At 39.5% G+C, this 21,177-nt stretch overlaps 1 protein-coding gene across 10 annotated transcripts in view; it reads left to right on the forward strand.

The window, feature by feature from the left end:
* The window catches only part of ICA1 (islet cell autoantigen 1), a 140,823-nt gene that overhangs the window by 33,303 nt on the left and 86,343 nt on the right, over positions 1 to 21,177 (forward strand). For all 10 annotated transcript variants that reach the window (XM_077765336.1, XM_077765344.1, XM_077765341.1 and 7 more), the window contains 2 exons: positions 1,095 to 1,218; positions 5,160 to 5,358. In XM_077765336.1, coding sequence (XP_077621462.1) covers positions 1,095 to 1,218; positions 5,160 to 5,358 — 323 coding nt within the window. The remainder of the gene's footprint in view (positions 1 to 1,094; positions 1,219 to 5,159; positions 5,359 to 21,177) is intronic.

Here is a 21,177-nt window from a genome sequence, read left to right on the forward strand (position 1 = left end):
TTGTTCATGAAAATGGACAAGAATCCTCATAGCATTCAAAAAGCATTTTTAGAGACACATGATGTGTAAATGCATAAATAAGGAAATGTGAAATCAGAGTAGTGGTCAAAGTCAGTCCACAGAAGGGCTGTATTTTGAAAAGAAAACATTTAGGGAACTCAGTGCCATTCTTTGCTCAGCTGTTGGTAAACGTAGATTTGGGACCAGCAACTGGATAATAGCCCACCATTCCATTTTTTGGATACATACTCGTTGATGAATCAGTCCCCAGTGTAGAGAAAGAAAGTGTTTTGCTTTATAAATATTGATGTTTTGATTACTTTTCTGTGTACAGCTTTGTGCCCATTTCACTAATTCCTTAGAAAGTGCTAACAGTCAAAAGTACAATCTCAAAAGATACATAGAATTCTGTGACATGTTATATTTACTGCCAAATGAATCTGCAGAAAGCTGTAACAATCACTATCTCACCAGCAGTACCACCTGAGGTTGTCTTTAAAAATAAGGCCAAGATTAGGCATGACCAATTCATGGTTCCAACTCTGCATTTAAAAAACCCACTGAGATATCAACCCAATTACCTGCCCACCCTCAATTCCCACTCCCACTTACAGCAAAAACCCACATCATGAATAAGGTATGGAATTGTTTTGCAGTCAAGTAGAATGTACCTCTGAAAGCAGAGATCAAAAAGCCAGTGAGAGAGAAAAAGCAGAGGAAACTGGCCCTATGTTATAAGCAGCCACAAAAGGTTCCCACAGTCATAGTTGACAAACCCAACTTTCTTTATTTCAGCTCGAAGCAGCACATTATCGGCTAGTTTTTCAGTGCAGAGGTCATTTTCTGGTTCTGATTACAGGGCACCAAACGCACTGACAGATGTACTCAAGTGAATTTGATCTCTCCTTTTGCAAATGGAGGGACAGCATGAAAGTTAAATGGGGAGGGGGAGGTGCTTACCTTGTAGCTTGCCACGTGGATTTAATTTCATCCTGTCTTTCCCTCTAAAAGAGAGAGGAGCTTGTGGTGGGTCTCTCCTCTCTGTAATAGAACTGTTCATTGTTCATGGCTCCTTTTGGTCTTTTCTTCATCAGTCTTATCTCAAGAAGAAAACGAACTGGGAAAATTTCTCCGATCCCAAGGCTTCCAAGACAAAACCAGAGCAGGAAAGATGATGCAAGCAACAGGAAAGGCCCTCTGCTTTTCTTCCCAGCAAAGGTGTGTGACCTTCACTGGGGCTCCGTTTGGGGGATCAGCGGAGAATCTGGGATCTACCCAGCCATGAAGGGGGCTCTCCTGTTCTTTACAAGTTTCTTTCCTGAGACTGAGGAGCTACTCTGTTTTCAGTTATTAATCTGTAGTTACTTAACACTCTGATTAAGATAACATGTAATATTTTTTCCACCGTATTAATTTTTAAGGTTTTTTTTTTTCATATTTCCCCTGGTCTATAGGGAGGATTTTACTTGACAATCACTGTGAGTACTGCCTAGGCTTATGTTTGACCTTCAGCGTTTCCCATAGCAGTCAGGCTGGTCCCCTTCCAGCAGCTGATTAAAGCAGGAGCCTAATGAGACCAGGTGGAAGGGTTGCCTGTCTGCTCTCTATAGGCCAATTAACTTTGGAGAGGTGGTGTGCATGATTCCTGGAACCATTTTGCTCAGACTCTGGATCAGCAACATCAGCAGTATCCCCTAGAAGCTTGTTAGAAATGCAGAATTTAGGCCCCATCCCACAACTGCTGAATCCAAACCTGCATTTTAACAAGTTTCCCCCTCCTCTCCTCCCTTCCTACGTTGATTTTTATGTACATTTAAGTTTGAGAAGCTCTGGTAGAGAGGAAATTGTGGCAGATGAGTGACATTTTTTTAACATTCTCCTCACTCATTTTTATGGTTGGTGTAGAATAAGCAGGAGCCAGTGCATATAGTTGCATTTAGTGCCTGAGGAAAGTGACACTCCTTCTCCATTCCTCTTCCTCCAGTCCCTAATTAGCCTAAAAATGTCACTTAATAATATTAGGCAAGACCTAAATAAGACATGTAGGTAGTTTCCAACAATTTTCAGGTTACAAAACTTTCACTTCCTCCAATTGTCCAACATTTTCTTCTCCCAATTTCTCCTTCTTTCCTTCCCCGTGCGCCAAGATCAGGCCATCGGCCTGTTACACAGGTGTTTCAATGAAAACCTACGAGAGGTGGAGTAGAAGGAAGAGACCACAGGTGTCAGTTTCCTGTGGCCCTTCTCCTGGGCGTGTTGCTTCTGCTGGTTCTTCCTAATACATCTGGACCCTGACTTTGTGGGCAGTGCCAACTTTCATAGTTGAATGAAGCCACATCCAATAGTTCTATACTTGTCTTCCGAGAAAAGTGTTTATCATTTTCCCGTTGCACCTTTTGGTCTTATTTATAATCATTTTATCTTGTAAAAATAATACTACTGAAGGAAAAATTTAAAACAGTCAAATCCAAAGGAGAAAATTAAAAAGCGGTTACAATTTTACTAGTCGAGATGACCCACTTTTAATGCTTTGATAGACATTTTCTATGTGTATATACTTTTCCCAACCTTACCAAGATAATTGGTTCTCAATAAATCTTTCAAAGAGTATATTCTCATATGTTAAATATATACTTACCACTAGTTTCAATGGGAAAAATTCTTATACTTAACCTGTATGCCAAATCTTACATCAGTTTATGGGAAACCAAGCCAAATCCCTGGACACAGTCACTGTAAGAGTTACCATTCCTGATCACATAATTATTTTATAATAGGGCTCTCCAGTTACACCCTCTCAGAGTTGTGTACCAAATTATCTCCCAGAACACACATATGGTACCTTAAGTTTATATAGTCTAACCTTTGGGTATAAACAAAAACCGTAAAAGAAATCAACAGAAACAATGCAAAGAGTACTTCAAAGCATCCTCACTATAAACTAGCAAAATGCACTATATCCATAATTTAAATGCAGCCTGGACAACTTTAAGATTTGGAAGGTGACCTCCTGCACGGGGACTCTGGTTTCACACCACTCAGCTGCTGACTGGGCACATGACACCCAAACCAGTCCTCCCAAAGGTGAACACAGTAGGGGATGACCTAAAACTTTCACAAAGTTGAAGTTTCAGATCTTGAATGGATGTAATTTAGAATATGCCGAGATATATTTTTAATAGAAACATCATCCAGACAGGTTTTTTCTTTTTTGTAGTGCTACTTGCTGATCATTGATTTTTTTGATCAAATAACCCTAACACCTTTTGCTGTCCATGTATACGTTTTAAAAGATATCTATAGCATTGTATTCCGGGGCATTCCGTGATATGCTTAACCTGAGCCTTTCTGTTTATTACTTGGGTCACTTCCACATTTTCCTACTAAAGGATCAATGTCTTTGGAGTAGACCTTTAGGTACTTTATTAATTATTCCCCTTGGGTAGGTTTTCATCCATGAAAATGTGTACCAGTCTTTCACTGAAGCTTGGTATTTCTGGTTATTGAGTTTTTCGTTGGTCTAGACTCAGTCCTTGGTACCACAAGTGAACCGGTTTTCACCTTTCTAATCTTATATGAAGCAGTTACAGAAAAAAAAATGAGGTGATTTTGTATGCTTTTTTCTTTTCTTCAAGATTTTAACATCTATCACCATGTCATTACCTCTTCAAAGGTTTCTGTCTAACCTTACAACAGTCAAAGAAATTGAGAATATTTTATTCATAAGAGTCTTTTTCAGCCAGTTTAGGGAAATTGGCAGGGTCCAAGGGAAGAGAAAAAGGAGTCCAAAAATGAAAAGGATCCTGAGGGGGACAGCTGAGGACTCTTTCTCTCTTTAAATAGAAGTCTCCAGTTTTATAAACCTTCACACCAGCATTTGTTTTACTGACTTATTTGATAGTCATTGCTACAACTGTGCATTCAGTTTGATGAAAGGTGGGTATTAAATTTAATCCAATGGTGATAAAGGACAAGCTTACTTTATGGCACCATAATATGTCTGAAAACCACCTGCAACACTTTGGTAGGATGATGTGAGCAAATTACTTTTAGAGAAATGCTGACTATTTAACAACAATGCTTTACAGAAAAGAGGAAAACTGGAGAAAATAAAAAAGGGTTTTTTTTTTTAAACTGTTTATTGCCCCATCTGTAATATTCCAGTGATGTGCACATGTGAGGCACTGCAGACGCTGGTAGAGATGCCAAGCACTGACTTCACCTCGCTAATACCACTATCCCTTTCAGCTAAATAAGTTTGCATTTCAATTGAAATGTAATTCTTCATCTTATCTTTATGTTTTGAACCTATGCCTTGCAGCTTCATGCAAACAACTATATCTTAGGACGATGACAGTGTAATTCATGTAATGTTACTCATCTGTGGTAGAAAGATGGAAGAAGCAGTATTTCCCTTCCCTGTAAAATATTTCATCCTAAGTTTGATATGCCTCAGACATTTTTTTGCTTACTAAATGATGATATGTTACAGCTAATCAAGTGGGTATTTTCTACCCTTGATTGTATGATATACATTCATTTCTGGTAGGATCCTCAAGTTTTGTCTCTTTATGAGGCTCAATCCTATAACCTATCAGAATGTACCTAACACAGTAGACCTCAGTGCTTCTCTCCCTTCCTAGACCATTTGAAAATGCTTCTATTCATTCTTCATTCTCTGTGACTGGAGCAAGTAGAAGATAGCATTTGGAGAGTAATCCAACCTAGCCAGGGAGACCCTAGTGAAATACAAGTCCATCCCTTCTCAAAGAGCCAAGTTTCAGAGGAGCAGAAGCAGGGAATGCCAAGAATAGAAATGGGAAATGGTTAGGCCTTGACCCTTCTCCATGAACGCAGGATTGGTTCCAGCTTCAGACAGGTACTCTTTGCCTAGGCATGCAACCACCCAACAGTACTATTGGAAATATTTCCCAATGGGACATTCAAGTAACCGTTATCTAAGTGATCAATACATGGGTAATCATTTCTGCTGGACTCATCAGTTCATACGTTTCAATTCTAATCCATCAAATACTTCTGCAGCATTGTCTATATTCAAGGCACGGTCTAGGCTCATGAATTCAAGACTGGTAAACTGTCAAGAATGCAAATTGCTGGCCCGCTTAGTTTCAAGATTATGGCTTTATCCTCTTAACTAGGTTGGCCTTGAGAAATCCTTTGTGTCGATTTCACCAAGAAGTGGAGACTTTTCGGCACCGGGCCATCTCAGACACTTGGCTGACGGTGAATCGCATGGAACAGTGCCGGACTGAATACAGAGGGGCATTATTATGGATGAAGGATGTGTCACAGGAGCTTGATCCAGACCTCTACAAGCAAATGGAGAAGTTCAGGAAGGTAGGAGATTTTATGAAGGTTACCAAGAGGGGTACCTGCTGGAAGGTAATGAGGTGTGATTTGAGTCACTCTAGTGAAGAAGACATAACTCAAAAGCACCAAGGATGCAATTAATCATCGCCAGTGTCTTTTTATGTGACAGAATACCAATTAATGTGATATATAATTCTCCAAGGGTAAAATAGAAGAGACAGCTGGAAATTGCTGGGATTTAGTAACTGGTTCTAATTGAAGTTGGATTTTCATCTAATGTACACTTTTTGTAAGATTGTCACTTTAAAATGCTTTTTCATGCATAACTAAAAATCAAAATTAGATCAAATGAAACTGGAAAGTGAGGACAGGGTATTGGAGAAATCTTTTCAAATTGCTAATGAGTATTAAAATTAATAGAATAACAATTCTCCTTTGTTTTGTGAAGTGGTTGAGAAGCAGTGGGGTTTGGTTGTGGGATCAACTAATGTGGCATCTGCAATAGACCACTTCAGAAATTTGAGGAAAATAAATAGCTGATGAGGTGGTTATGCTCTTAAATTTCCCTGAGATAACTGGTGAGTAGCAGAAGAACAATGTTCCCTTGGTTTTTTACTTATCTTGCTTCAATTTAGCTGTTTGGAGATTTGGCCATACAAAGATATTTCCCACCACTAGGTGGCAGTCATACATTGAGTATTTATGAATATGCAGTGACTTGTGTACAATCTTGGTAGTTCTTTGTTTGGTTGATTTGGATGTATTTCAGGGTGTGAAAGAAAAAAATCAAACAAATGTTAGGTTTGACATAATATTGTGTCAATTATCTTATTCATTTCAAGTCATCCATTTATAATTAGTGATGTTGCTTAAAATCCCTAGATTTCTTTTTAGGTGCATCATGTGGAGTTGTAAATAGGAAACCCTGCTAGTGTGTACGAGGTTATGTGTGTGTCTGTGTCTGTGTGTCTGTGTGATAGGGGAAAGGAGGGACTTTCTGTTGCTTAAAAATAGGGTCACCAATTCTTGGCCTAGTATTAAACTGATACAAAATCTTTTAAAAGCCAAATTTTATTTTCATTTGCAATTTGGAATTCCTCTCTATGAAGGGAATCAGGGTTTATTTTATTTTGATTGTAGATAACCTTAATGCAGTAGCAGCATCTAACTTCTTGGCAAGACGTATTTCTGAATTCATGGGAAATCTGAACTGAAAAGGCATGAACTAGTAAAACTCCCTCATTCTAGAAGAGAGAAAATCAAGGCCCAGCCTACATGAGAAATTTCCTGACTTTCTCATCAGGCCTGTAATTTGGTTTGTCTTTGACACTTTATTTGGGGATTGGAGGAGGATGGAGTAGAGAAGTTAAAATAAACAAACAAGACCGTACCTGCAGGGAATAGTGTCAGTCATTTTATATTTATTATTTCCTTTAAGCCTCACAATAATCAAGATACAGAAAATGATACCTAGGTTAAGTAACAAGTCCGAGGTCAGACAAGGAAATGAAAGTCAGAAACCTAGAAAATATGCATAATTTTTTTCATTAAGAGGAAAGAAAAAAAGGAAGTTGAAGAACATATCTAAAATTGCCCATCATTTTCATAGTAATACCTGTCCTGTGGTTTATTTATTCAACAAACCTATATTGAATGCTTTTTTTGTGCCATGTAAATAAAAACAAACATACAATTACTCTGGAAGGCAGAATTTCACGTGGAATTATGTTTATTTGGTTTTGTTTTGGAGGGTGGTTACTAGCTGTGTAAGGATGAAATAAAAACCAAGCACTTCGTCATTTGGGTTAAATGTTGAAACATTACCTACTCTTTAGTGTCATCCATCTGTTGATTTTGGAAAACATGGTTTTAAAAAATCCTTTTGCCATGCAGAAGTAGCTGAAGCAATGCCTTACTCTACAATCCCATGTGTCCTGGATTTAATTTAATAGCTGAACATGGTGTACTTGGAATTTAGGGAAAGAATTTTTTGTTTAAGAAGTCTGTATTAAAGTGTATATTTGATTAGGCAGGACTGTCCATGAGGACAGGGACCAGATTTATCTTTCACTGGCATACCCCAGGGCCAGACCAGCACCTGGCCCCCAAGTTAGCTCTCAAATCAGATGGTAGATTCCAGCCATTGAGCTTGAAGTTCCAGACCCACTGTTTCTCAGATCGATAGGGCATTGCCACCACCTGCAACTGGAATTGACTTATGGTTTTGCAGGTAAGAAGTAACATTATGAACTTGTGGCTTGCTGCTTTATTTGGAATGAATTTAAATTGTGGAGTGTGCTGTTTGCTTGGAGTTTATAACACAAAATTTAACTGTGAGCAAGCTTTAGTGTTTTGTCCCAGTGGGATTCCACTTTAAACAGAGTCTCCATTTATCTCTCAGAAACATGCTACTGAAACACATTTCTGTATCCTCTGGGAGAGGGGTCTGGCTGTGGGTGGCTCCTTAGGTGTCACTGTGGGAAGGAGAATTTCAGTCTCTGTGGAGCTAGCTGTCACCTTCATATTTCAACTGATGAATCCTGAACGAACGTGGTATTTTTCAATAAATTCAGTTCCTTGGTTTCACACTTTACAAGGAGACAGTATTGTAATTTATCCTCACAGATGTGATTTCTCCCTAGTTGCAATACTTAGTGTGCATTCATTCATTTATTCTTTCACCCAAAGAATGTAGTCACTTGGGGATCAAGCAGGTAAACTTGATGCAGTATGATGAACCATTGCCGGTGGCAGCACGTGGTAGGTATCATGGGGACACATACGAGGAGCTTTCAAAGGAAGCATGATCACCTTTGTGTTCTCACTAGCTCCCCCAGAAGGTAATCTAGAGATTCAATCCCTAGAGAAGGGATTGAAAGGACCCAAGCCTTGAAGCTGGGAGAGCTGCTGGGAGACTTTTATACAAATCCAGGTGAGACAGGGGCGCCTGGGTGGCTTAGTCGGTTAAGCGTCCGACTTTCGCTTAGGTCATGATCTCGCGGTTCGTGGGTTCGAGCCCTGCGTCGGGCTCTGTGCTGACTGCCAGCTCAGAGCCTGGAGCCTGTTTCAGTCTGTGACTCCCTCTCTCTCTGACCCTCCCCTGCTCATGCTGTCTCTCTCCTAGAAATAAATTAAAAAAAAACATTAAAACAAACAAACAAATCCAGGTGAGACATGGGGTGTCACGGAACAAAGACGCACATAGACCAGGGAAGTATATGTTCTGCCCTCTCTTGCACTTCACAGCAGCAGTATTTTAATCATAGAGTCTTCCTTCCTCTTAGAAATGAGCAGAATAAGTATAAATAAACAAATAGCAAAATCGTGTACTTTCCCTTCCAACCAAGGCTTTTCTCATAGTATTTTCAAAGTGCTAAGCAACTTTCAAATAACACACAGTGGGTATGACCAAACTGATGAATGAAAAACTTAAACAAAGCAAATAATCTGTTTTCATTCTTACACCCTTGGAAGCACCTAGGCCTGATGACAGATCTCTCAGCAGCAACACTAATAAGCATTTATTAAGTGCCTATATTTGGGGATGGAAGTATAAAGAGGTGGAAAAGCTTGATCCCAACCCTCAAGAAGGACTCTGCTAGTCATCTGTTCCTTGTCAAAATTACCGTGATAAACAAGACACCTGGAGAGTGTGACCATATGTAGCTATTCTCCTAAAGACCAAATAATAGGAAATGGTGGATGAATTTAAATGTGCTGGGCTGGATGGCTGTAAGCAGTAGGAAGCCCCTCCTGACAGTGTGATTCACCCCAGGAGGGAAATGGACGGGAGACTACACCACGAAGTATTTTATGAGCAGTTACAACGTGTGATATATGTGCCCTTTGAAGGCAGAGTAAAACGGTATGATTTAAAAATAGAAGTCAGCTTCTTGTAGCAGATTACATCAGCTTAAGTTGTGAGCTCACAGAAGAGCTTTTGCAGTCTGATGCCCTTGAGAGAGTCCTCCTGTGGTCAATTAAATGTCTTGTTTTTCTTGAAAGTCAGAAATGGGATGGAGGGTAATTATTCTAAATGGAATAAAAGCCATGTTAGGTGTAAGAAAATAGTTTAGAATCCTCTAAAGAGATAATATGGAAATGTATACGTGGGCATTTATTATGAGTCAGAGTCCTTATAGACAAGGACAAGGGAACCAGAGTTTTAATGAGGGCCATTTATTAAATGGCTTAATGAAATCCTACAGCATTTGTCTAGATTTTCATCACCATAATTCAAAAGGGTATCGAAAACGTGTTGTAAGAAATATGAATGATACACACTGGCATTCTTGGGCTTGTGTCTTTTAAATATCATGTTAGATTTGGAGAGCTGTTAATTTGCTAAAGTCCTGTTATCAAAGGATATGTTACTGTGAGAAGGTTTATTAACAAATGGCTTAATAGGTTGGGCCTCTCTGGGGTCATCAGCCAGTGGTGTTCATGTGTCCTGACTGAAGGTTTGGGTGTATAGAGCTTGATCAAGGACTAGTAAACAGCAGTATTGACATTAGAGTGGTTTTTTTTTCCTGTGGACAAAGACTTGGGTTAATTAATTTGACAGTATCATTAATTACTGCGGAAATCATTGGTCTTTGCCAGAGGTCAGCCTCTTTTAGCAATTGAGGGCAGGTCCCATGAGAGCTGGAGATGCCAAGTGATGCAGGAGTATCACCACTCAGCCGTCTCCTCATTCTGAGATAAAAGCCTTTCCATTTTGCCTGGGCCATCCAGCTTTCTGGCTTCCAAGGGAGTTCTGCTTCAGAGCAGTGCCAAGGGCACGGCTGAGACCCCCCCAATGAGTTGTGTTGAGTGAGCATGGAGAATTTCAGGTGTGGGTCCACACAGTAGACCAACACTACCGTGCCTGCTTAAGCAATGCCTTGACTCCAGGACTTGATTTAATTCATACATAAAAGGGAAGGATGTTTGACCCCTTATCATTTCTGTCTCTTCTAGTGCTAAAATCCTAGGCACTGGCTTGAGCTCTTTTGATTAGGTGAAAGTTCCTTTTGTAAAGCTAACACAGTCTTTAATCTGTTTCATAACTCTCCATTTTCATTTGTTAGTTTTTGGTGTATGTTTGTTTTGGTTGTTTAACTAGGGCCCCTGTTTTTTTGTGGTTCCCCAAGAAGATCAAATCAAGTTGCTAAACCTTACCTTGGGTGGTTGTTTCTTTATACTACCTTAATGTCATAGGAAAAACATGCCATTTCCATATGGTACTATTGGGAAGGGAACAAATAATTACACCCTTGCTTTCATATTCAAATTTCATGAGGTGTGGCCTTTGGGGCTCTGTGTATCTTTATTGATTTCCCCCCTGAATTCAGCAAATGACAAAAATTAGTTTCAGGATTAAGCCAAGACCATTTGGAATAGCAGCCATGAAACATGACTTACAGACCTGGTGTCTGGCCGGCTGCTGCTCCTGATTGTAAACAGGGAGAAAGGAGCATGACCTCAGAGTTGGGATGGCTGTACCCTCTGCCCCCAGCCTTGCCTACGCCAGCTTGGATAGGTCCTGGTAAGTCCATTGCAATTTTCTCAATCACTAAAGGAGAAATAGGTACTAGATGATTACGAAGTTTCTCTTCCAGCTTAATATTTTTAATATTCTTCCTCTAAGTTGTTAGCGTCTGAAATTAAGTTCATCTGTAGAGAAGTGTAGACACTGGGACAGAGCTAACAGGTCCTTTGTCAGTGAAGTGTTTTCCTCTTAATGCAGGTAAGTGCTGGTCTTGTTGAGTCAGCTTGGTCTTGTTCCCGTTGCTCTAATCATAGATTCTGGGACAGAATATTTCACTCCCAATTCTTGGGTAGAGGAGACTTAAATTTTTACAAAATGATTATGAATATATTTTTATTTAGATAATACTTTTGCAAGGGTCAGAAACCTATGGCTTATGGGCCAGCCACCTGTTTTGGTTAATGATTTTATTGTAACAAGACCATTCCTATTCATTTATATATTGTCTATGGCTGCTTGCATGATACCATGGGGAGATGAGTAGTAACAACAGAGACTGTGGTCTGCACAGCCAAAATATATTTACCTTATACTCCTTTTACAGAAAAGAGTTTGCTGGCCCTTAATTTATAGATACCTCTAATGCATGCTGAAGTTAAGAAGTTTTAAGAATTTAAAAATGTCTAATTTTGATAAAACACATAACAAAATTTGCTATCTTAACCATTTTCAAGTGTCTGTTTCAGTGGTGGTAAGTGTATTCAAATGGTTGTACAACAGATCTCCAAACTTTTTCATCTTGCAAAACTGAAACTCTGTACCTATTAAAAAACCACTCCTCATTTCCCCCTTCCCCAGCCCCTGGTGTAACTATCATTCTACTTTCTGTTTCTATGAATTTGACTACTTTAAGATATGTCATATATGTAGAATCATGCAGTATTTGCCTTTTTGTGACTAGCTTATTTCCTTTTGCATAGTGTCTTCAAGGCTCATCCATGTTGTAGCATGTGTGAGGATTTCCTCTCTTTTCAAGGAATAATAATAATTTTAAGGAATAATATTTCACTCTGTGCTTATACCACCACATTTTACTTATTCATTCATCAACAGACACATTTAGGTTGCTTCCCTCAGTTGGCTAACATAAATATGCTGCTTATGAATATAGGTGTGCAAATAACTCTTCAAGACCCTCCTTTGAACCCCAAATGCATAATAAACAAACATAATATGCATCTTATAAATATTTGTATTCCTGAATGAAATTTAATCCTTCCATTGAGTAAAAATGAGACTTAGGTTATGCAAGCAAGGAGTTGTTTGATTTTATCATCCTAGAAAATACTGTCTACACAATACTAATTCGTAATTTATATTATGTGGTTTCTGTAAGAATAGTAAATATTGATATGTTTAAAAATAAACCTATATAATAGCATAAAAGCAAATGTTTTGGTTTGAAATAGATTTTTTCACAGAGGGATGGAGAGGACTACTTCTGTCTTGAGAGAGGTATCAAATCTTTGCATATGGCATTTCTCCAGTTGTTTGAGGGGAAAAGCCTGCTTAACTCTCAAGTTTCAGAATAGACTCTGAACAAAAGTGTGTTATTGAAGTGTGAACTGATCCCATCCAAGATAGTTTTCCTTTTGCCAAATTGTCTGGCTTTTCTTCCTCAGACTTATATGTATTGGATGGCATATGCAAACCTGGTTTCTAGAATCTCCTGGGTGATAATATACAAAACATAAGATTTTACTGAGTAGAATCATCAGGTTCCAGATCAAAATGCTGCTGTATAATGAGCCCATTTTATAACAAGGGCTTCTCAGTGGGTTAGCAGCTAGAATGTCTTTGATGGATTCATTATTTCTGTATTTCATCATGTTGTGCTTTTGGCTGCAGGGTCAGAGGAGTAGCTGGTGCCCATGACACCCTCCCTCCCCTCCCCCTAGCCCAACCGCAGACTGTTCCATCTGCCTCTGTCTACTTTTGGTAGCTTCTGAAGAAGGTGTCATTTTAGATTATGGTTAAGTGGAGAATCACTGTATTCAAGAAGTATAATATACTAGTTACTATCTCTCTAGTTTCAGTCTCCGAGTCTGCATATCCGTCTATCCCTCTAGATTAGCCTCTTCCTTTTGGTTAACAGCTCAAATTCCTCTTTCCCAGCTAGTCCTCTTATTCTCTCTTGGCAAATTGGTTGCAATTCTTGCCATCTTAAGGAATTTGGTGAAAAAAAAAAGACAGTGGTACCCTGCTGGGTTAGCTAAGCATGTTGGTTTTAAATATTTATGCTTTAGGGATTCATCCCACTATGCAATTATCCTTATTTTACAAAATGGGGGCTTGCTTAGGTACACAAAATAGAATGTGATTTTATTTAATTTCAAATGGAGGCAATATATCTACTACTTCCTGAATGCCAATAACTTCACAGAACTGTACCTTGCTTTTATTTGAGTTAAAAAGAATTTTCTTCAAATATGTTCTTCTTTACAACCAGACTTCAGTGACAGAGAGAAAATAATGATTTAATGGTGTCTTAGTTGTCAGTGTACATCAGACTGGATTTTTAAAAAATTGGCTATGGAGAGTTAGTCTTTCAGAAAGAAAGCTCTACATCACAGTTACTTTGGGAAAAACCTGTGTTCTGTGTTAGTTTGCCATGAGGGATATTGAAAGGTTTTGAGTAGCACTTTTCAAATGATTGGGTTATTTTTTGAGAAACCCCCAGCAAAGCGTTTCTAACAAGATTTATCCAAGTAGTACTGGCCACATGATGGAGTCACAGGCTGTTAGTGGTTTCATGGGTTCTCCTGTCTCTTAGGAAAGCTCAGAATCTTCTTGCATCCAAGTCCTAAGTTGATCTATACTTTAGTGTTTGAACTATCAAAAGAATGAGTTATTAGAAAACTGGTATTTCCATTCACAGTTCTGAGATTTAAAAAAAGAAAATAAGATATTTGATGATTCCTCCAGAAAACTGACATAATACTAATCACAGAGGGAGATTAACCACAGAGGCCCACATGTCAACCAATTTATGACTGGTTCATGGTGGCTCCGTTCATTGGAGCATGCACAATTCTCCACCATTTTCAATTTACTTCTCTCATGGTGGCTTCATGTTGCTTCCTTTAGTAAGTTATTGATGACAGTAAAACTTTGAATAGAAAGCAGCTTTAAAGTGTGTGTGCTTAACTCTTCTAGCATAAAATTTTCAGGACAATTCTAGCTGTAATAGAACTATTTGAAAAACTTCTGTTTCATATTCAGCAATTATCCTACACTTAATCACTACATGAGATGAATGAAATTCATATAAAGGAGCCCTAAAATCTTGTACTGGCCAATTTCACATGGACTCCGAGAGCCCTGAGAAGAAGCAGGCCCTTGAAAGGCCATTGGTATAACGTTGACATGAAATTCCCACATGCATTAATCAGGCTTCTGTTGTTCCCATCCAATGAAATATGATTTTAGGGCTTGGTAACACTTCACAGTTGATTGGCTCTTTCTATCCAACTACCCATCTATCTGTCCATCCAACTATTTAAATTCACTCCCCAGCTGTGATCTTGAGACAACTATTGTCATTTAGATGTTGATTCCTTACTGTGGTTCTTCTAGTGACTGCTGACATTGGAATAAGGGATACTTCTCAAGATAGATTAATTATATAAACAAATTGAGGGATGGGGTTTTTTTCTGCTTTGTTCTTTTAAATAGTTCCTCCTCTTCCCTGGGCTTGAGAGGTGGGACTCCGCATTCTTATAAGCAAACATAGTTCATGGGTATTAGTTCACGTTCTGAGAGAGGTCCAGGCAAAGACACTTGGAAAATAACTCACATATAGGGAAGACGAACCATATGAAAATGTTAAGGATTAATGTTTAGGAAATAAATAAATTTCTCAAATATGGAAGGTGAAAAGAAGCTAACAGTAAAATTTATGACATTTAGGATTTTGTTCCCTTTCAGTTTTTTCATCTTAAATTACGGGAAGACAAATACAAGAGAACCTGGCAATAGTAATTGCTTCTGTGGCAGAGGACTAGATTAGGGGATGAGAGGAGAGGGATGAGAATGAGGCTGGAGTTGCACCATATGAGTGAGAACAGATAAGATTTGGTAGAAGGAAAGAGATAAAATGAGAGGAAACTCCCAAGTTGACAAAAACAGATGAGAAGCCAGGTTCCAAAGGTGATGTCACATGGGCAGCCAGATGAAGAGGTTGGAAGATGAAGTCATTTTCAAGAGCCATCAGCAGGGAGAGAGCCATGTGAGGTGGTGAAGTCACTAAAGAAAAGAAGGATCAAAGGCAGATGCCTGAGGGAATCCCACCAAAATCAAGAAATAGGAGAATGCTTCTTTTGAAAGCCTTCACTGTTCTAAGAGAACCGGAACAAGCACAGTTCTATATAGTGTAGCTGGAAGGGTTTGGGGAAAAGGTGAGAAAGTAAGCAGATAACTTTTCCCATCTCCTCTTACTTGCATCCTGGAAGGAAAGAGTTCTCTGATTTGCACCAGTGAGAATACAGAGAAAAATCTTTTCCCAAAACAGAATCAAAGGGGGAGCGGGCAGCTATTTTAGGGGGAACAGTCTCCACGTTTTGGACCCCACAGTAGGTCCTTGGAGTTACATTGCAGCATTGTATAGTATTGGATCTCTTAACATGGAGGTTTTCTGCTGGCTTGAATGACATTCTGTGTTCATTGTCCACATCTAATTCTCATGCATGCTGATTAATATGCTGTGACATCTCGCTGGCACTAAATATCTCTCTCAACTCTTCTCTCTAAATCTAGCAGTTTCATCTGTTCCTTTTAATTGGTAGTCTTCCAGGTTTTACAGATGAGAACAAGCGTACTTACATGCCTGTGAACCCTGATTTTTGTCATTAAAATTTCTGGAGAAGTAATATCGATTGTCATAAATCAATCTCTATACCCTTTGGCTTCCAAGTGTTTATTTATTACCAGTTTACTTTTAATATTGTTACAAGGGCCTCTTAATGCTCCTAATGCTCTAAAAAGAAATTGAAATACATGTAGATTCTAAACCATATGCCTTTTGCACGCACATTGTGGATTGGGCTCCCACTAAACAAAGTATGCATGTCAAAATCAGAGATGACTAGGGAGGCATAAGGACTTAGTAGCTACCAGGGCTTCCAGAGCCTGCATGAGGGACTCAAGTTTCACCCAGATTTTATCATGGTCAGCATAAATCATGTTTTAAAAAGTTGAAAGCATCTTTAATTTTAAAGATTTCCATATCTTCCTCATCCAGACTGTGTAGGCGATGCTTCCTCACCCTCCTTCCCCAAGCTCTGCCAGGAAAAGCCAATGATTTGTAAATTGAAGCTATGTCAGCTAAAGCTTTTATTGGTACTTATTATCTGGGTCTCCGTCTGCTTTTAATTTTAATCCTCTGCTGAAAGAACTAGCCTGGCCTTTTCTTTTTCCTTCTTTCTTTCTTTCTTTCTTTCTTTTTTTTTTTTTAAATTTTTGCACGTCTTTCCACTTTAAAAAGCAACAGCTAAAAGTAGTGATGTGAGCCAGACAATGGTTTCCAAAGTTAGCCTCCCTCTTTCCTATCCATAGTGTATTTTGGGTTTGGGGCAAACCCTCTTGTTTTCAGTATTGACCTACTTGCCTCTCTTCTCTGCCTGGCATGTCCCCATTTCCCCCACCATTCTGCAATTTCAGCTCATACATCATGTAAGTAATGTAGACATTAAGAAATTGATGTTAGGAAAGAGAGTTTTGAGAATAAAATAAAAGGATCAACTTTTTCACCTATTGGATTAAGAAAGTGAGAACAACATATTTTAAGAGAATGTTAAACATGAGTTGTGCAAAAGTCGAAATACTGCTCATTTTAAAGATATCTTTTTTCTCTAGTACAAAAGCACAGCCGATATTTAAGTTCTACACTGAACAATATGATCGTTTTATTTATATGAGATAATTAACATATTTGAATTTTTTCCCAGCCTTGAGTTTTTCTTAGCATTCTGCCATATAGATAGACGTAGCAGCCACTTAAATATGTACACAATGCAGAATATTTCTGATTAAATATTTGTAAAATGCTCTTCAGTTTAAAAAGCTGTTTCATATTCATTATTTCATTAAAGCTAGACAGTAGTTCAGGGAGGGCTTGGATTCTTTGTCCTGTTTCACAGCTAAGACTGAAAAGGCAGAGTCTGACTTACCTATGACTACTTATATGAATTGGGATTTGAACCCAAGTCCTCTGAATCCCAAAATCAGTGCTCCTACCATTTCTGCCCCAAGTTCTTCCTAATCCAATAAGTGGATCCCTGTGTGTAGTCAAGTTGCTATGTTTTTGTGGTGGAGGGGACCCAGCTTTGCATTAAAGTAGAGCCACATCTTCTAGAACATTCTGAATCCTCTACTCCCATTTTCTCTGACCCCAAAGACTTATTTTACTAATACCCTTAAAGAGTATTTGGATTTTTTCTTCTAACCGAGGCAACCTGTCAATCTGTCTTCTAAATATCTAGTCACATTTCTGTATTCAACATTTACCACCACCTCTGTTCTACCTTGCTCTCTAAGTGCCCTTTTGAGGTGAAAGGGCTGATGTTCAGCATGGGTTGCTTGGGGTCAGGTGCCTGAATCCCACAGCAATCTACTTTAAGCTCAGAGCCCCATGTCTGAATAAATGGTGTAAGGCTCATGGATGGAGAGTAGACATCACAAAGGCCAGCACTCTGTCCAAGGATCCTGTGCATATTGGCTTGTAAGTTTAAAGCCAGTACACTATGGAAAAATGTTGACTCCTAAAAAGGAAGTATCTGAAGCCCTACAGCAAATAGACACTGAGAGATAGCAGGCCACTGTGGTGTTGCCAGTGAAGGACATGCATACCATCAACCCTGAGTCACTGGGCCTCTATGGCCCAGATGGAGCATAAGAATCTTCTGAGAAGTAAGTTGGACATGGAGAATCCTGGGTTCCACCTCAGGATTCTGATTCAGGAGGCCTAGGGTGGCGACCAGGGGTCTGATTTTCAGTGAGCTCCCAAGGTGATTCTCTTGCTGGGGAACCCTTGACCACATCTTGACACATATTTTCCCAGAGCACCACTGTGGGATAGCTGATGCTCATAATGATGACTGATCCATCAAAAAAGGTGATTTTGCTCTTTTAACAAGATAGACATTCAAAAGGACAAGTGTTTAATGGATGAAAATTTCTTATTTTAAAAGTTTTTTTAAAAAGAAAATAGAGTAAACTTGAATTATATGGAAAAGGCAGTTAAATGAAACTACTTGATTCCCCGAGGGGTTCTAATATATTAAGCATTATTGTACTTTTTGGTGATCACCATATATGTTTTCTTAAACCCTAGAGCCTGGAGATTTGTACACCCAGACACTCAAATATACTTACTTTGCTCTTCTACAATTAGTATTAATCTTGCTAATTAAGTCTTTTCTCCTATTTCCATTGAATACTCCTTAGTGTTCTCCAGGCTGACTCTGAAAACTGAAAAAGCTAGAATGGAGCCTCAGGTTAGTTAATATCTAGAATTGATTATTCAAGATCATGGTGCTTTGTGGGCACACAGAAAATAATTCTGAGAATTAGTTTATACATGTTCAACACAGGGAACTTTCCAGAAGCAATCTGGCACTGTTAGTGCCCTGATATGCATGTTAAAAAATGCAGCATCACAAGTAAATCTCCTTACTCTCCTTCCTGGTTCATGTGGTTTGTTTAATGCCTGTAACTGGCCCACCCTCTTGGGACAAGATCATCCTAAGACAGAGAAGGCTTCACCACCAGGTCTTTTAACATTGCCATCATTTTACTCTGTGGTTTGTTACAGCTAACATTATTCATAAGAAATAACATCCTGGCTTTGAGGTATTTTCTGTAGCAAGTACCAAGATGTTGAGAACAAATCAGAGATGGTATGAAAACACTAATTCTCATTTGTTGTAGAATGACATTTGTGGCCATGCATGAGAGGCTGTGAAATTATAAATGAAGACTGTCAGGAATACAGTACATTGGCATTTCTTGGCAAATGTTCAGCCATTCTTGAATAGGACAAATGAAACTTTGAAGTTGAATGTAATAGTAGAAATGATAACAAATTAGTAAATACATTATTAAAGATTATCATGTGCCAGCATTTTACATGAATAGGCTCATTATAATTCTTCAAAGGATAGATATCGTGATCCCCTCTTGACAGAAAAGGATTTTGAAGCTTAAAGAGGTTAAGTAACTTTATCATTGTTGCACAGAACGTGGCTTGGCTGGTGGGCAAGGGACTGTAAATTTGCTCAGGTCACATCTTACATGCATACCTCCTTATTTTCTAGACCGGAAGTGTTTTTTTTTTCCCCTACACATGCATGGTGGGGACCTCTAGACTCGTTTGGTTAAAGGAGATTAAATATTTTCCCTCATATCCGTTTAAATCCTGAGTCTATTCAAAGTTTGTCTTCCTACTAGCACTAATTTAAGTAGTCTCTTTCTGGATGATCTTTCATAATTCCATCCTACTTCTTCTCCCCTGGAGGGCATTGGGCTGACTATGTCCTGGAGGGTGGGCAGAGAAAATGGTGTCCTTGAAGCCACCCTTAATCCCCTGGCTCCTTTCTTGTCTTTGCTGAAGGATGGCCAGTCTGCACTTGCATGGTGGGTCCCTGAAGCCTGTGGCTGGGATAAGCCCTGTCTTTTTCTCATCTGGCAGTGTTCTAGAAGCTTCAGCCACCTTTTTTTTTTTTTTTTTTTTTTTTTTGATGAATCACCCTAATGGTAACTCAGATTACCTTCGGCTCCAATTTGGCCTCCAACCCAGGGCCACTCCCTGGCAAGCTCACCAGCCTGCACCCTCAGCTACCTTTCTTTTCCTTCTGTAGGTCATGTGAGATCTTCTGGATTTCTTCCTCTCGACACCCTAAGAGCCCAAGGAGTTCCAGGGGAGCTAAATTCCACCCTGCCTCATCAGCTGCATTGCTTTACTTGGATGCAGCTGGTCCTATTTGGAGCAGTAACAGGCTTGAGAGGCAATCCCCTTGCAAACTCCCAAGTAGGCAGTGAGGTGGACCACATTCTGCCTTTAGTGTTTCCCTCCATGCTGGAAGAGAGGCAGACACATCATGACAGCACCAGTATAATGAGCTATACCATAGTCCCAGAAATAGGAAGGGAATGATTTCTTTTTTTTTTAAATATTTTTATTTATTTCTAGGAGAGAGAGAGAGAGAGACAGCATGAGCAGGGGAGGGTCAGAGAGAGAGGGAGATACAGAATCTGAAACAGGCTCCAGGCTCTGAGCTGGCAGTCAGCACAGAGCCTGATGCGGGGCTCAAACCCACAAACCGCGAGATCATGACCTAAGCGAAAGTCGGACGCTTAACCGACTAAGCCACCCAGGCGCCCCGGAAGGGAATGATTTCTCAGCTATTCACTGTTCTGTTTCTTCTAGAAAGTTTCCTTTCTCCTTCGTTCCATTTCATTAACAGGTATCTTTTCTTTCTCAAGCTGACCAGCAGAACATCCCTGAAAATCTTCATCAGATCTTCTAACCTCTTTCACTATCCTCACATTCTTTAAGTGAGCTAATCAAGTGTCACAGATGCAACTCCATGTTCCAGGTATTGATCACTGGATCCCTCCTTTTAAGCCTAATTTCTCACTTAAGATAACAGGACACCCTCGGAAATCTAGGACCGTGGGTCTCCTCATAGACCACAATCCACCTGACATGACATTGCCTTCTCTGCATGTCCAGTCTCCTCCTCACATAAGCCTATTGTTTTTACAACTTACCTGGCTTTGTTGATGGCCCTACTAGTCTCCTAGATTCCAGACTCAAAAGCTGACACATTCCTTACCTTCACCCTTGTTATCCGGTCATCATTATATACAACCCACTATGACTTCCTTCCCAATGCTCCCTGCCTTGGTCCCTGCCTCTTGCTCCTTGTTGCAGCCACCCTAGTCTTGGATTTTCATCACCTGGGGCTTTAATGAAAGACCTCCTAACAGATGTGACTTCCTCCTGCTGTCTTGCTTGCCCCTTTCATATTCCTCTCTCTCCCCTCCCAACACCCCACACCCTGACTCTTACACTAAATAATACCTTCTCTAATGATCTTGATGGTCTCGTCATGCTCAATCTCTGATCAGTGATCTCTTGTGCTTATCTGTTAACCTCCCCCTTCTCCATGTTCTCTGTGACCTTGCCTACCTTGTCCATCCGGTGCTGGCCCACATTCCCTTGCAGATAAACTGGAGGTTCTATAATCAGACCAGGTTGCAGTACTACTTGGCAGTAGAGATCATGAAGGAATACCTTAATGTGGGAAGAGTCCTAA

The sequence above is a fragment of the Crocuta crocuta genome, unplaced genomic scaffold, assembly GCF_008692635.1.
Source record: "Crocuta crocuta isolate KB4526 unplaced genomic scaffold, BGI_CrCroc_1.0 scaffold14, whole genome shotgun sequence".
Classification (NCBI taxonomy): domain Eukaryota; kingdom Metazoa; phylum Chordata; class Mammalia; order Carnivora; family Hyaenidae; genus Crocuta; species Crocuta crocuta.